This window comes from Porites lutea, chromosome 4 (genome assembly GCF_958299795.1).
Source record: "Porites lutea chromosome 4, jaPorLute2.1, whole genome shotgun sequence".
NCBI classification, from domain to species: Eukaryota; Metazoa; Cnidaria; class Anthozoa; order Scleractinia; family Poritidae; genus Porites; species Porites lutea.
In genome coordinates, this window is record NC_133204.1 from 40,776,687 (window position 1) to 40,792,584 (window position 15,898).

General features: G+C 39.2%; 3 protein-coding genes across 3 annotated transcripts in view; 1 reads left to right on the plus strand and 2 right to left on the minus strand.

The window, feature by feature from the left end:
- LOC140933585 (ubiquitin carboxyl-terminal hydrolase 47-like) overlaps positions 1–1,583 on the minus strand; it is a 33,122-nt gene extending 31,539 nt beyond the window's left edge. The window contains exon 1 of the mRNA XM_073383190.1: positions 1,067–1,583. Coding sequence (XP_073239291.1) covers positions 1,067–1,435 — 369 coding nt within the window. The 5' untranslated portion in view covers positions 1,436–1,583. The remainder of the gene's footprint in view (positions 1–1,066) is intronic.
- Positions 1,584–4,282: 2,699 nt separating this feature from the next.
- On the plus strand, positions 4,283–10,792 carry LOC140933590 (ufm1-specific protease 1-like). The gene is made up of 5 exons (XM_073383196.1): positions 4,283–4,404; positions 5,588–5,797; positions 6,832–6,937; positions 8,499–8,575; positions 9,519–10,792. Exons 1-5 carry the CDS (start codon positions 4,291–4,293, stop codon positions 9,660–9,662), a joined length of 651 nt encoding a protein of 216 aa, XP_073239297.1. The 5' UTR covers positions 4,283–4,290; the 3' UTR covers positions 9,663–10,792.
- A 1,254-nt stretch (positions 10,793–12,046) lies between these two features.
- LOC140933589 (uncharacterized) lies at positions 12,047–14,500 on the minus strand. The gene is made up of 2 exons (XM_073383195.1): positions 14,350–14,500; positions 12,047–13,295 (listed from the first exon to the last, which is right to left on the minus strand). Exons 1-2 carry the CDS (start codon positions 14,426–14,428, stop codon positions 12,079–12,081), a joined length of 1,296 nt encoding a protein of 431 aa, XP_073239296.1. The 5' UTR covers positions 14,429–14,500; the 3' UTR covers positions 12,047–12,078.
- Between the last annotated feature and the right edge of the window lie 1,398 nt (positions 14,501–15,898).

Genomic DNA, 15,898 nt, shown 5'->3' on the forward strand with positions numbered 1-15,898 from the left:
AGTATTGTAAAGGAATTCTCAGTATATTAAATAGTGTCTATATTGCTGGTAAGTATCCTGGACCCCTCCCCAATCTTTTTCCGAATTTTATAGATCCACCCACCCCTTATGAAAGCTAGTGGAATTTATGGTTATCACATTACAACTGGTCCTTAGAAACTGAAAAGCCATCAATATGGATCTGAAAGATTGCATGTCTCTTCCATTATTAATTTCTCTTACATATGACACTAACAGTAAGACAGACTGTATCAGGGAAAATCAGGCTCAACACACAAGTGTTTATATAGTAGCTATGATCTCCTGGCTGGAAAACTGTATGCTACACAATAGTTTATTGACAAATTCATCTACTACTAATGAAAACTTACCATTATTGAAAACAAGAAAAACCCAAGACAACACAAAACAGAGACGTTCTAAGAGAATGTACTCAAAAAATGCTCTCTTCAGATATAAATTACACAAAACTGGAAAATGTGCTTTAATTTGGCAGGTTCTATCATTTGATCAGTTTTGTTGTGTCTGCTGGCATAGTCTGTACTACACACAATGTGCACGTCAATTTCCCATGAAGAGAGCAGAAATGTTACATGACGTTAAAACTGAATGAAAACTTTACCACTAAGCTAGGATTAAGATACGGTTTTAAAGTTTTAACCCCAAAGTATCATTTGCTAATGAAATCTTTTGTTGGCACCTTACAGTTAAATAATAGAAGTCTTAGTTCCAACAAATTTTTAAAGCTCAGTGGAATGCACCGGGCTTAACATTATTTTTTCTCCAATAATTTAGAAGTCTTTCAGAACTCTTTTTATGACTTCCAGGAAAATTTGACATATTGTCGTTACTATGTAGATTTGAAGGTCTCAAACTATTAAAGAATATAGACTAAAAGCTTAAGTTGTTGTACTAGGCTTAAAATAGAAATAATATACGGTGAGTCTAACTAAACCGATAGTTCGAGAAATCAAAGCCTCTCTCTGAAGAAATCAATATAATTAACATCGATTGATGAGATGTTTTTGTTTGGCAACGCGTAGTAAACGGCTACTAATTCACCAACCTTGCTTTTCCTTGGTTGCACTCCATCTTTATCTTTTAGTAAGAAATTATTCTTTTTTCCATTCGATGCCAAACCAACTTCTTGCAATGATTTGTTCTTTTCCGCATTGAGAATAACTTCATCCTCGCTGCTTCCTCCTCCGGCCGTATTACACCACACTAGAAGAAAAGAGTCCTCTTCATAGTTAACTTGCTTAGCTACATGAGAATAAAGTTCGTGTACTGGTGTGGAAGCTGGCAAATTAACCGTGTGAGTGTTGTGTTTCCAGTTCGCTGTCGTCTCATCCTTCACAATACATAGCACTGTCGGTTCATCGGCAGGACTCGCATTATTAACAGAAACTACCTCTTTGGAAGTTGCATTGACCATTCCTGGTCCCAAAAATCCTCTGAAGAATATCAATGGCTATTTTCGGGAACAGAACGACGACTTCCTTTTAACATCCACTCTGTTCAAACTGATAAAGAGATCCTTCGAGCTGGAGTGAAGTGAAATCACGCTAAAGTACCCAGTAGGGGAGGGATAGGGAACGTACGTAACAAGAGAAAAATACTCCTCGGTGAAAACTAAGTGGATTAAAGTTTTTCCTAGATGATAAAAAGTTTAGAACAAAAAGACTGACTTCCTTTGACGGATGAAATAGTTCTATGTAAGGAATGGACATGTAACTTTATTAAATAACGGTGTCGCATCCTCCCTAGAGGAAAGTTGAAATGCTACCCCCTGATCACTGTGCGCATGTCTTTTTTGCTAACCCAGTAGCTTCTTAACCGCGGGCACAATAGCCGGTTCTTACTCTTCGCGTCGTCCCTACGATACACGAACAAGCTACGGGCAAAACGGTTTGAGATATTTATGAGAGAAATACATAAAAAAAGGTGTCCCCAACTCACTCAGTTTTTCCACCGTAATTCCATTATTTTCTCTCGTTTCCTCCGTTTTTTTCTCCAGGTCTTTCCCTGCCTTTCGCTCCTCTTTTTACCATGCCCAGGAGCCCATCATCTCCTGCCATGCCACAAAATGCGCCCCAAAAGGGGCCCTATCGCTACCTGTGTTGTTCTTACCCCTTCGGGTATTCCCGATCCCCTGCCTTTTTTCTTCGTGTTTTCCTTTATTTTCACCCCAAAGTTTCGCCCAGAAATAAAGGTTACATGGCCGGAAGACTAGACACCTAGGAAGTAGCCTGTTCCAGGCGTTTCGAAGGCGTTACTATCGCGGGTCTACTCCGGAAATGGTACGGTGTCATTAAAATCGGCTGGCTACCTTCTGAAATACAGTGGAACCCCGTTAATGCGACCACCGTTGGGCCATAAAATCCTGGTCGTAATAACGAGGTGGTCGCATTAACGGGGTCTTCAAAATAATAAAATGACTCAATGGTTGTTACGTTTGGTTTGAAGGAATATGACCGTAATAACGAGGTGGTCTTATAAACGGGGTGGTCGTAAGGCGGGGTTCTACTGTACTCAGTTGCACGTGGCTGCTGAGAGTGAGTGAAATTTGTTCCGGAGACACCGGATAGGAAAGAAGAGGGAAATATTTAACAGGGAAATCAAGTGAAAACATTAGAACACGGAGCGAAAAAGGGAAGAAAACATGGGGAATCAGGAGAAATGGCTGATAAAAAGATGGATGAAAACAGCGAAAAAAGAAATGGACAAGAGAAGGGAAACGCAGGCCTTCCATCGCTTTGCTTTCTCCCGCCCTATGCAAATCTCGGTTGTTTAACCTACATTGAATGAGGTCGATAAGGTCGACTTCGCCTACATAGAGAACGTAAGCACACGACGACGAAATATGTATATTTTCCCTTTTCTTTCTACTGTTGGTTGAGCTGGGGAGGTGGGTAATGGTAATTCAGTTTGATGAATCGTTTTCGCGGCTGCCGCCGTCGTCGTTACTGAAGCTCAAACGATGAGGGGACATAAAAAACGACGCGGGACATTTTCTATAGTTAGTGTAGTTTCGCATTCAAGCTTGATCGAGAATAATCATCAGGGCTTATTGGGGGGTAAGTCGACCCTATTCTAGAGTGTAACAGAGTCGTTTCGTCAACGTACTGTTATCAAACGTCTAACTGAGTCGTTTCGCAAACGTGCTAAGTTAGTTCCCTAACTTCTTTAATCAAAATCAGTGGCCTGAAAAAACGAGTTATACTTATGTGTATCGGGCTTCAACGTATCATACTGAAAGAACGAGGTATATAGACATTCCGGGACGGCAGCGGAACGACGCATAGGCCAAACGACAAGACACAGCGGGACAAACTCGTCCCACAGGATACCGGACCAATATTTGGGTATAGGTGAATCATAGATGAGCGCTGAGGGTTTGAAACCCTGACCCTGCTGGTTTAGGACAAAACATTCCTAAAATACATATACCAATTTCAGCGCTGAAGCATGCACAAGTAACAACTCCGCGGTATGGCCAGTACAGTAGAATACGGCATAACCTGTTTAAGAGACAACACCCTCAATTTTATTACCTTGTTTAGGACAAAGGAGGAAATGCATGCTGTCAGTATTAATTCCTTTTTCATCCGTTCAGTTTGTGGGGAATGAAACTGAGCAAAACGTCTTGCTGTTGGTTCCTTTGATTCTCCAACAAACTGGTTCTCCTTTAGCGTTTTCTCAATAAGTGTTGAAGTAGAAACAAAACTCTGAACAGAATTTATCTTGCACAGTCAAATCAATCGTGAACGCAATAGATCTTTTCACGCTTTTTTCAACTTTTGACATGGACAAGTTAGGGAAAACCGTCGACGCCACTGGAAAGAGCACCTTAACATAAGTTAAAAAGCCAAATTTGAAAGTGATATGTCTTAAGTGAGCGAAGATATACTAATAGTTCCGCAAAGTTGCGAAAATTTACAGACGTTTGTATGGTAGGGGGCAAGTTTGTACCCCCCACCATACATACGTCTGTAAAATTTCGCAAATTTGAGGAGCTGGTTAGGCAATTTTACTAATCTTAAGGCAAAAAGAAACGTGAAAAGATCTACTATACCCAGATGACAGGGACAGATTCACACGAAATTACTAGGACAGAGCTAGAGAGGTCAAAAACCATACCCTGTCCAGCAGCACATCCCCGAGTAGACCATAAAAGGGAGAACCCTCTCCGGAGTATACCCGTATCCCCTCACGGCCACAGTCCCCCACAAAGAGTTTTTGGGACAGTATCTGACTACCTACATGAACAACTACTCGTGACACTGTGAAATGTTGAGTGATGTACACGAGGGGTTAGATCTTCCCTCTGAACTTATCGATTTTGGCGTTGTGCGGGGAAAATACGAATTTTACCATTATAAAATCGATGGAGTGGATGACAGGGTAAGCTTGTAATTATGTTAGTGTGCTGGGAAATTTATACTGGTCAAGCATTTTTCAGTTTAAACCGATACTCGACAAAGAAAGTTCGGCGGTTTGTAGGGTTTCAAAGAGGAAAGGATAACTTTGACAAACCCTTGGAATTCTTCAGACATCCTAGGATCTATATGATCTTGTCCTTTATTAACAGTTTCACTATATGACTCGAAAAAGGTTCCTAAGTATAACATATATAGTGTAGGCATTTCCAGGGGAGGGCAGGGGTACTCCCTTAACCCCTCAGGTCCCAAGAGTGACCAACATCAATTTTCTCCTAACGACATCAGTAGATCATGAAGAGTAAAGGTTATGAGAATTTCTAAATTGATTACCAAAGGGAGAACACTTTGATCTTAAACCAATTTCTCTCAACTATTCTTAAAAGAAATGTATGGAGGTCAGTCTTTGGTCAGTCTGGAGAATTTGCATGTGGATCTTGGGGCTTAAAAGGGGATTAGGAGGAAGGAAAAATAGGGGATTTCATGCTTTTCTCCCTCTCCATGCAGGCTATTTTATTGCTACAGAAGGGACAGGGGGTCACTAAAAAAGTGTACCTTGTTGTCACTTAATTTAATGAGTATTAAATTTTGCAAATTTTAATACTCGTGTAATCTAATACTGGCGAATATTAAAATCGCAAAATTTAATACCAGACATATACATCTCCATGAAATAACAAAATTCAAGTTGTTGCTTAATTAGTTATTCCAGCATGTCTTAGATTCAGGTTTAGGAGTTTTTTGTTTAATTTTTGTCCATCAGCGTTCCATCGCATCACTCTCATTGTCAGAACTGTAACTATTTGTGGGTACCTTGTTAGACTGTTGAAAACCTTATGTTTTGTTATGTTTAGCTTCTTTTGTTTTAAATTGTCTTTCTTTGCAGTTGTTTACGATAAAATTATTAATTCTGTTGTTACTGTTCTGAGGTCAAAGTTTTCTTTACATATTGATGAGTAGAAAAATCGTGAAATTAAAATACACTCCAAGTTTACCTTTTCCTAAAAATCACAAAATTATATAGTTGTAAAATATGGCTCGTGAGTTTTTGCGAAATTTAATACTTGCCAAATTGAATGAGAATAAGGGTAGTGTGCCTCAAGTTGTGGCTCAGAACCTTGATCACAGTGTAATCTCTAATACTTTAGGGTTGGGGCTGTGGCTATAGGACACTTCAGACTATCTGTTCCTGGGTCCATCATTCACTGAAAAACCAAAAAAAGGTTTTAACAGTACCAAACCTACAAGAAATACAGCAGACATTGGTGACTGTTGGTGACAAACCATGTTCTTTTGTTGGCTCCAGGGAATGGATCGGCTCTGTAGAAGCCTGTCTATGTGTGGATCAAATTTTTGGGGTGTGTTTGTAGGTTGTATAATTCTCATTTTATTTTCACACATTGGTGTTGTGATCTATTGCTAGTTACAACTTTTTGTGTAGCACCTAATGTCCACATAAAATGCTGCTTATTGGGACGGAAGACTTGTGCAAGGTCAGGTTCCCTTAACAGCCTCCCAGGGTTAGTATGTTCCATGAAGATTTTATCTTTTATAGCAGCACAAAGTATAGTGGGTTCTTATCCATAACCTTCAAATTGATAAGGAAGGATGAAAGAGACAAGGCCACTATCTTTGCTGCCAAATTTAAATGATACAATCATGATCTATGACAAGGTCATAGCCAGCATCAACTTAATATGTTTTTGATATTATTAGAGACCTTAAGATACACCATTTCCTTGTCTGCTTATGAGTAAATTACCCATAGCCATAGCCTTGAATACAGGTAGATTGCCTCTTACCCTGTACCCATAGGCAGAAATAGTGTATCTTAAGGTCCCCCTTGTTGAGATCGTAAATGTAACTTGCACGTAAGGAAGTTGTAAGTTTTCTGTGTACAGGATGCCACAGCTGTTGCAAGTTTTTATGGAATTTCTTGGAATGTTTATTTAATCCTATTCTTGTAATAATTATTTTATTAAAAGTCCAAGAGTTAAAAATATCAATAAGTGTTGAATGAATAAAAAAAATAAATAAATAAAGGTTGTCTACAACTAGCCCATCCTGCAGGTCCAACTCCTTGAATGACCTCCATTTTCAGGGTAAGATTCTTTAATTGATTGTCATCCCAACACTTATTGATCTGAATGGACAATTGCTTATTATAGGCTTATCACATACAGTGTATGTGATAAGTGCCGAGTGCCAAGCTTATTGCCCAGCATTAATGCCCAGCTTATCTTTGTTAAAAAAATCAAGATAGAAGAAAAGAAATTAAGATGTAGAACTTTGTCCTGCTGTATAGTATAGTTTTATCATAAATCCAATAGCACTAATATTTGTGTCTAATTATTATAATATTGTAAATAAAGAGAATAATGTGTTGTTTTAGGTTTGTAGCAAAATAGTGCATGTCAGTGGAGGGCATTGTGTTGAGCAGGATGCTGCATTGGTTCTCCTGGAACACTTCAAACACTTTGGGTCACCTGTTATGATAGGTTGGTGGCTAGATATCCTATTTCTCTTGCTTAAAACACCCCGGTTAAAAAGTATGGCCATTCTTCAGTTCTGAAGAAGTGTCTTTGAATCTTTGAAGTTACCCTATTGAGATGGACAGTGTTTAGTTCTCTTACATAGGTAGCCACATTCATTCTTCTCCCCATCAGCTATCTTACCTTGCAGCTTGAAGTACTGAGAAGACTAGTGCAGGATAGCCACCCTGGCCAGTTTTTTATGTTTTCTGCAAAATCTAAAATCAGTGGTCAACATTACTGTATTTAAGCTATCTAATCTGATTGGCTGTGGGCAGCCAGCCCTGATGTCCAAGTATGGGTGGGTGGGGTGGGGATAGTGAGGTTCAAACCTCCTGCCTCCCATACCACTGCCGCCTGGTTAGCTCAGTTGGGAGAGCTCAGTTAGGAGAGCACTGGTCTGCCAAGAGGGAGGTCGCGGGTTCAATCCCTGGCCAGACCAATACTCAGGGTCTTTAAATAACTGAGAAGAAAGTGCTACCTTTGTAATGACATCTGCAAATGGTTAGACTTTCTAGTCCTCTCGGATAAGGACGAAAAACCACAGGTCCTGTCTCACAGCACTTTTACTGATTTGTTCTTGTGGGACATAAAAGAACCCACATCACTATTTGAACAGAGTAGGGGTGTGGCGAACCTTTATGGGTTGTGGGATTGGGTAGGGATGGCACCTTGCATGGGACCTAAGTCCCGTTCGTGCACATTACCTCTGGGCAGGCCTGTGTCCAGAAAAGCTGGTAAATAAATAAACAAATAAATACCTTGCTTTACTAGCTTCTGTCCCTCTTTTATTGGCTTCCTCCCTGTAGCCCTTTTTTGATTGCAAGAGATTAAGCATAATAATTGTTGCATTGTTCTTATTTATAAATATTTCTCCTGCTTTCCAACATTTTAGAAATCCCATCTCCCAATCTTTCTTCTTCTGCCACCTGTAACCCTCCCTCCCCCATTCTCCCGGCTTTCCACCCCTTGTCCCCAACATGTATTGGGTAGAACAGGTACATGCCATCCCCCCGGGGGGGGGGGGGGGGTGGGTACTGCCATATATGGGCTATTTAGGTATGTATATAGGGGGGATTTCGGGAGTTTACTCTAGTATAGGGTAGAAAAATTCAGCTGAACTAGAACTGGTATAGGTTAAGGGTTCCAGGGTCCCAGCGGCATATCCCCACCTAGAAATTCCTAAAGTACCCCCCCCCACCCCCCGGATGTCATCGAGCTTCCTGTGATGCTACTAACAGTGACTGTTGTATACTGTTATGTACTTTAATGGGTTCTTCTGTTATGGATTTTAGTTGCAGTCTTTTTGTTTACTATAGGCAATCTTGGCAGTCTTGTTCAGCTTTTATAAAATAAAGCTTTGAAACTATCAATATGTTTTCCTGGTAGTTTGTTGTTGTTATGTTATAAATTATGTGATAGAATTCTGCTCATCCAAGTACCAGTACAAGTACAATAATGTTTAATATGATTTGTTGACCTGTCTGCCAACTTGAGATACGGTATTTTCTTTTGTTTGCTTTGTCAGGTGGTGATATAGACGCTTCCTCAAAGACACTGCTTGGAGTATGCAAAACAAATAAAGGCTTTTACTTCCTAATTGCAGTAAGTTAAGATTGGAAAAACCTAGCTCTCTTGATCTTAAAATACTTAGGGTCGGTTATTTAAACAAAGTCCAACTTAAGCTGTGGTTTAGCAAATCTTTGGACCTCCAGATCTCTTGGGCAAATTGAAAATAGCTTAGAATGCAGCTTTGTTAAACACTAGCTAAACTTGGTTTAAATAACTGTCATGTTTAAAAACATTCATACTGTCATGAATGGAAACAGAATCCATGCAAATTTAGGTTTACTCATTCAACTTAGAGTCAGTAAATTATATGGATATGTGTGTTTGTGTTGGGGCCAGTCAGTACTTCTTGATCCGGTCAGAACTTGCTGAAAATTTGACATAAGATGGAAAAATTTGTGTGTTTTGTATAGCCCCCTTAGTGTCCCTATTAAGAGGGGTTGCACTGTACAATATTAGCTCTTTGGCTATACCGTTTTTATTCGAATAAGTGCCTAACCTCGAATTAGTGCCCACCTCAAATAAGTGTCCATTCTAAAGGCAGAAAAAGTTAATAAGCGCCCAGCCTCAAATAGGCGCCCACCCCCACCCCACCCACTTGTGTGGCAATGAGATTGAAATTGACATTGAATAAGTAGTAATAAGAGACTTCCCTGAGGACGGAGTTTTCTTCAGAGTATTTTACAGAAACCTAGCTTGCTTTGTTACTTCTTTACGTTTTGTTATTAGCATGTATTGTTTTGTTGCAAAATAAACATACAACACTTGTTAAAAATGGTGAAAATTTAATAAGCACCATACCCAGCCTGGAATAAGTGTCCACCTCAAATAAGCACCCACGCTCAAGGTCCAAAATTTAATAAGCGCCCAGCAGGGCGGTTAATGGAATAAGTACGGTATATATTTGTGAATTTGTCCCTCACCTGTTGGAATTTTGGATAATAAACTGATTTATGGTTGTATGTTGTTTCATGTTTAGGACCCTCATTTCTGTGGCAAGGCTGACAAGGCAATGCTTCAAGATCATGGCTGGGTGCAGTGGAAGTCCCTGAATGATGTGTTCAAGGTTGATTCTTTTTATAACTTCTGTCTACCCCAATTAAGATCTGAAACAGGTAGCTGACTTGTACTGCATTAACTGTTACTGTATGGAAACAGCTGTTAAATTAATTGACGCATTGCACATTAGCTTGTTTCCTGGTCGTGGTTTCTCTCCACTCTGTGGAGAGAAGCAACAACCAGATATACATCTGCATTCGCAGGCTAATTGCCCATAATCTAATAGTATTTTCTGAGATTGACAACATTTTCAGTCAATTGTGGCTTGAGTTTTATTTAAGCGTCCATAAATGGCAATCTTTATTTTGAACATCTGGTTAGACTGACAGCGTCAATAGAGGGTTGAAACTTAGAAGGTGATTTTTTCGACCTTTCTGCATGGCAAAGTCAGTTTACCACCATAATAATTAATTTTTAATAGAATGTTCACGTGTTGAAAAATCTAATCCAATTCAATACAATAAACTATTGCAAGTCTCCTAAATGGTGTCTTCTGATCCAATTTACAAGTGAGACAAAGAACAACGCTATACTTATGCCTAGAAAAACTGCAAAAAAGTCAAAGTAAAGGCTTCACTCGGGTGAAAGGCTTGGAACCTCTCAGCTTTTTAATCTTTTGAAAGTGATGAATTGACTACATCAGCTCGGCTTTCCTTTAAAGCCCCAATATCGAAATACAAATTCTCCTCAGTGATCTCTGTACTTTTCCTTAAAGAATTAATTAGGAGAATTTAATAAAAGATCAATGAAAGCAGTTTCCCTTCGCAATCATTTTATTTATTCTTATAGCCTTTTCTTTTGACTGTGTATTGATAATCTTAAAGGAGCTGTGTCACGAAGTTCAGCGAAATTAGGAAATTACAAAATGCCCGTTAAATTAAGAGAAGCATAAAAATAACCACTCAAAACTTTAAAGGAAGGTTAAAATAACATAACAGAAACAACAGATGCCACGGATAGGCAAAACTAAAGAAGATTGAAACGGATTGAAATTAGGGTTTTTGAAAACTGTTCAGCCTAACAGTTTTTCAAAGTTGATCCCTGCTGCTTGCAACTTCAAAAATAATGCTCAGGAGACATATTTGTTTGTCTCTGATCTCTGATTTTGTCATTTACATGTAATTTCTTTGCTTACTTTAAGTTCCATAACGATTGAGGGCGAGAAATTGGCAAAATAAAACAAAATTAACTGGACTAACGTGAAAATATTATTATTGATGTTTGTCAATCTTGGACTTGAGGGGTCAAAAAAAAAAAAAAAAAATTCGAACTAAGAACTTAATCAATCAATCCTATCATTGACATGATTTGCTGCAAGAAGTATCTATGAAGGGATAGGGAGTATTTTGGGGAGGAATGTAACTGTACAAACGACACTTACACAGGGTTCTCCAGGAAATCTGAGCCGTAGAAAGAGAACAACATTAAGTAGCTAGCAGGACTATGTAGGGGTAGGTATGCGAAGAGGGCTACCCTTTTTCATTGGGAAAGTCCTAGGGCCTCTCCTGGAAAAAAATTTGATTGATCGGGGGGAGAGGGGTGCTAAAAAGTGCATTTCATTGCATTTTGAGTGGTCAGGGAAAGAAATTTAGCCATGAGGGTAGTCTGCTACACAGCCGTTTTTGGTGTCGTCACGCAACGGGGAGGAGTGTTGCGTGACGACACTAAAAACGGCTGTGTAGCAGACTACCATGAGGGTGACACGTTTATTTACCCACGTTTGCATCAACAGAACCAAAGTGTTGGGACCCGAAATAATGTGGAATACAATGGGTTTATTGTCCCGCTTAAAAAAAATTATTTTCTGTTAGTAACCGGTGCCCCACATCAAAACTACTGTATCCGAGTTTTCATTAGCTGTGGCCCTACCCCTAATTTATTCTCCTTTGCCTATACTTCAGACAATTAAAACACCTGTTTCACAAATATGACGAATTTATTGCATCCTACTTTACATATAGAAAGTTCAACGAAAGGCACTAGTGAAACGAAAGCTTAGAAATTCAAGCGTACTCTATTACAAAACCAAGAACCCTTTTGAAGCGAAAATTTGTTTGAAAATTAGTTTTCGGCTGCTCTAATACACCATGAAAGTAAAATCTCAGTAGGATCGATAGTTTTGTAGTTTGAATTCCAGTGACGTCACGTGAAAACCAACATATTGTTGCAGTAATTCTTTTTATAAAGAGAAAAAAAGCAATATTTAAGTGTTCGTTAAGATCCTCCTCGTCGATTTTGCGTATAGAAAAAAAAATAATTTTGTGGTTAAAAAATAAAACGATTATGTGCCAAGAAATCGTAATTAAGTGAAATTACGTCAAAAGCTGTCTTATGGTTGTTGATTGAAACTGTTATCTGCTGTTCCATGTGAAATTTGTCTGTTTGAGTGAAGTTTTCAGTTATTGCTTTTGGCAGCGTGTTTTTGTTTCAGTGTTAATTGGTAGTTGTTTGCAGTGCAACCGAATTGCAACGAAATTTGTTTACATGTTATTCCGTTTTCTTATCAGCTTAAGCAAATTTAGGTTACGCAGTTTGAGTCTCTTTATCATCGCATCTCTACTTCGGTATAATGGAAGATGCCGTTTTGTTTCCGTTGGCTCTTCTTCTTCCTCTTCTTCTTCCTCTTCCTCACCTTCCTTTTCTTCTTCCTCTTCTTTTTCTTTTCCCTCTTCCTCCTCCTCTTCTTCCTCTTCCTCGCCTTCCTTTTCTTCTTCCTCCTCTTCTTCTTTGCCCTCTTCCTCTTCCTCTTCTTCCTTTTCCTCTCCTTCCTTTTCTTCTTCCTCTTCTTCTTTTTCGCCTTCTTCTTCCTCTTCTTCTTCCTCCTCTTCACCTTCTTCTTCTTCTTCTTTCTCTTCTTCCGCGCCTTCCTCCTCCTCCTTCTCTTCCTCTTCCTCACCTTCATTTTCTTCCTCCTCTTCTTTTTCTTCACCTTCTTCTTCCTCTTCTTTTTCCTCCTCTTCACCTTCTTCTTCTTCCTCTTCTTCTTCACCTGTCTCTTCCCCACTTTCCTCTTCTTGTTTCTCTTCCTCACCAGCCTTTTCTTCTTCCTCTTCTTCTTCTTTGCCCGCCTCTTCCTCCTCTTCTTCCTGTTCCTCACCAGTCTTTTCTTCTTCCTCCTCCTCTTCTTTGCCCTCTTCCTCCTCTTCTTCTTCCTCTTCCTCGCCTTCCTTTTCTTCTTCCTCCTCCTCTTCCTCGCCCTCTTCCTTCTCTTCTTCTTCCTCTTCCTCGCCTTCCTTTTCTTCTTCCTCCTCCTCTTCTTTGCCCTCTTCCTCCTCTTCTTCTTCCTCTTCCTCGCCTTCCTTTTCTTCTTCCTCCTCCTCTTCCTCGCCCTCTTCCTTCTCTTCTTCTTCCTCTTCCTCACCAGCCTTTTCTTCTTCCTCCTCTTCTTCTTTGCCCGCCTCTTCCTCCTCTTCTTCCTCTTCCTCACCAGCCTTTTCTTCTTCCTCCTCTTCTTTTTTGCCCGCTTCCTCCTCCTCTTCTTCCTCTTCCTCACCTGCCTTTTCTTCTTCCTCCTCTTCTTCTTCGTCCTCTATCAGCTTTTGCAGATTTCTCTCTAGTAGCTGGTGTTCAGCAACCAGTTTTAATAATTCAGAATCTGGCTGCGACAGGGTCTGCCTTTTGATTGGAATGTAACTACGTTGACGGAAATCCCGAGTCAAAGGGCTTCTTTTTTGGCCTTCATAACGATCGGAGTAAGCTAGGATACATAACCAAATAGTATGTTACGTGTTTGTTAGGATGCAAGTGTTTCGATTTCTTATTAAGTGGCTTGATTTTAAAACAGTGCTAAAATCATCTGAAATGTTTAAGACATTTTCCCTCTCCCTACCTGAAGTACCCACCCACCAGTAAACCAGTTAAACATCGACAGAGAAACATGACATTCGTTGAAGTGTCCTGTACGTGTACATAATTTCAAAGGTACTTTGATATAACGAAGCCCTTTTAAACGCAACTAGTATAAACATCGTGTCACACTTAAGTACTTGAGTTGCGCTTCAGCAATTAGACCCTCCCTGTCCCCCACCCCCACAGAAAGTTTTGCACACTTTGTTTTCGCAATTAAAAATTATGTATCATAAAACCTTTAAAAAAAACCATGACCTCTTGGCGCACCCTTTCAAGGACAGTGGTTGATGTAGTGTTTGTTGCAGTATTAGGGGGTGATAAAAGCATTGAGCTCAGTTTATAAGCCCAGATTGAAGCAAAGCGATGTGCAAATTATATATACCCTCGCGCAGCTAGCTGACAGTTTTGCAAGCCTGTGAAAATTGTTGCATACATAGAACCTTCAGCGGTTACGTGACCAAGGTTTTGGTCCAATAAACTTAAGAAGCACTTGGTTAAAATCCTCTTTTGAGGGGTTGCTGTATTGGTAAATAATAATAATAATATTGGAGCCAAAATTCTGTGTGTTCTCTTTAAGGAAAACCTGTATAAAGCTTCAGTACTTAAAATTTGTCTCGTGAAGGACATTTCAACAGTGCCAATTGTTTACTAAGTAAGGAGAAATTTTGGAACATTTGTGGTAACCAATTTGTCAAAAATCCTCCAAATTTCTGTTAGGGAAAGAGGCTTTTGCTTGCCATAATATTGCACTCAAATTGTTCAGAAAATAAGAATTTTCAGATATCTTTACCACTTTGCTTGCTTCGCTGCGGGGGTTGACAAGGGTGTAACTTAAATCGAGAATTTAAGAAGTAGCTTTAAAAATTCATCCCAAAAAAAATTCAATGCGAGTAAAAACTTACCGGCTCTATTTCTTGGAAATGCGTTGATGATTTCAAGGAAGACGACAAGAAAAACCGCAAGTCCGATTAGGCGATTCATCTTGGAGTTTGCTTGTCAAATGTGAAGTTGACCCTGGATGGACGCCAAACGACTGAGAATAAAAAGTCAACCCTTGAAAGCTGTGTTATTGTTTTATACTCGTACTTGCGTCTTCCATGCATGACAGAAAAAGCGTCCATTGTTCAAAGGGCATCATGGGCGAACAATAAAGAAAAAAGCCGAATTTAGCTAGACGCTGAGTTGGTTTTGAATTAAAACACGTCTTTTTTCCTTGGGTAGGCATGCATAAAAAACTTGGACAAGGCTCTGTTTTTTTGCGTTTTCCAGAACAAATCCTTTGGGCGAATTTGACAAGAACATGATTAATAAAATCAATTATGCAGCGAATTTAACGAATTTAATTTCTTATATAATGTTGTTGCTTTGAAGTAGACGCGCCTCTTTGCACTAACTTGTTTTTAACACATGCAAATATATAGTTGAAATCATCCCAGGCTAATGGGCCATAAAAATCGCATTGGCAGATTTGTGGTTTGTGTTTTTATGCAACTTAGTGTCATAATTTGATAATATGTAAATTTGGAATATGCTGGTCTTTTTTAGCCGAAGTCACTAGTTATCACTACCGGAAATATACAGTCTTGAAAAGAAACTGGTTTCTTTGCTGGTTATGTTACTTCTGGTCTTATGGTAAGGTCGGTAAGGTTTTCGATTCGTTGAACAGAGTTAAAACTTAAAAACCCTCTTTGCTGTGAAAGGGTGTTTTCAGAGGGTGTTTTTTCTATAAATAAATGCGATTGCTGAGGTCACTGAAGCAACCAATCATGTGAGACGACAATTTGAAAGTTGGTGCGAAATTTGAAAAAAACAACGAGATATTTTGGGACCCTGGGCGATAAGAAATAATACATTTGTTCGAAAAAAGAAAACCGAGATTAAAATGTCCTAGTAACAGCCAGTTCACAGTAATCCGGTCATTCCATTCTCCTTTTTCCCTTTTTGTTCGTTTCATTTGGTTGATCTTCATTTATTACATTCACCATAAACTTCCGACATGGTCAGTAAACAATCTATTGCCCACGCAGATAACAACAGATCGGAATTTAATTGAAAATAAACAAAATAAGTAAAAAAAAAAAGCCTTCTTACTCTGCAAGCCACATTAAGCTTAAAGTTTTACGATTTTCTGCGAAAGGGTCTGAATTCCATACGTATCTTGCACTTTCATTATGGTTCTTAAATTCTTTTCCGCGCCCTTTTTTCTACATGACTGCCTACAATGTTTCAAAGAGACGCTGCTTACAGGGATTATGCTTTATTCGTCTATTTAAGTTTTAGATTCAGTCATCCATGCAAAGACGCCTCTTAGCAAATAATTAGATTATAGTGTGACTCAATGCTTTTCTGTCCGCAGTGTTTGGGGGACGAATAAGCACGAAAAAAGCTGTATGATTTTGGACATACTGAGTCTTTTCTTTTTGAACCGTTTTTTAAAAAGTTCACTAATGT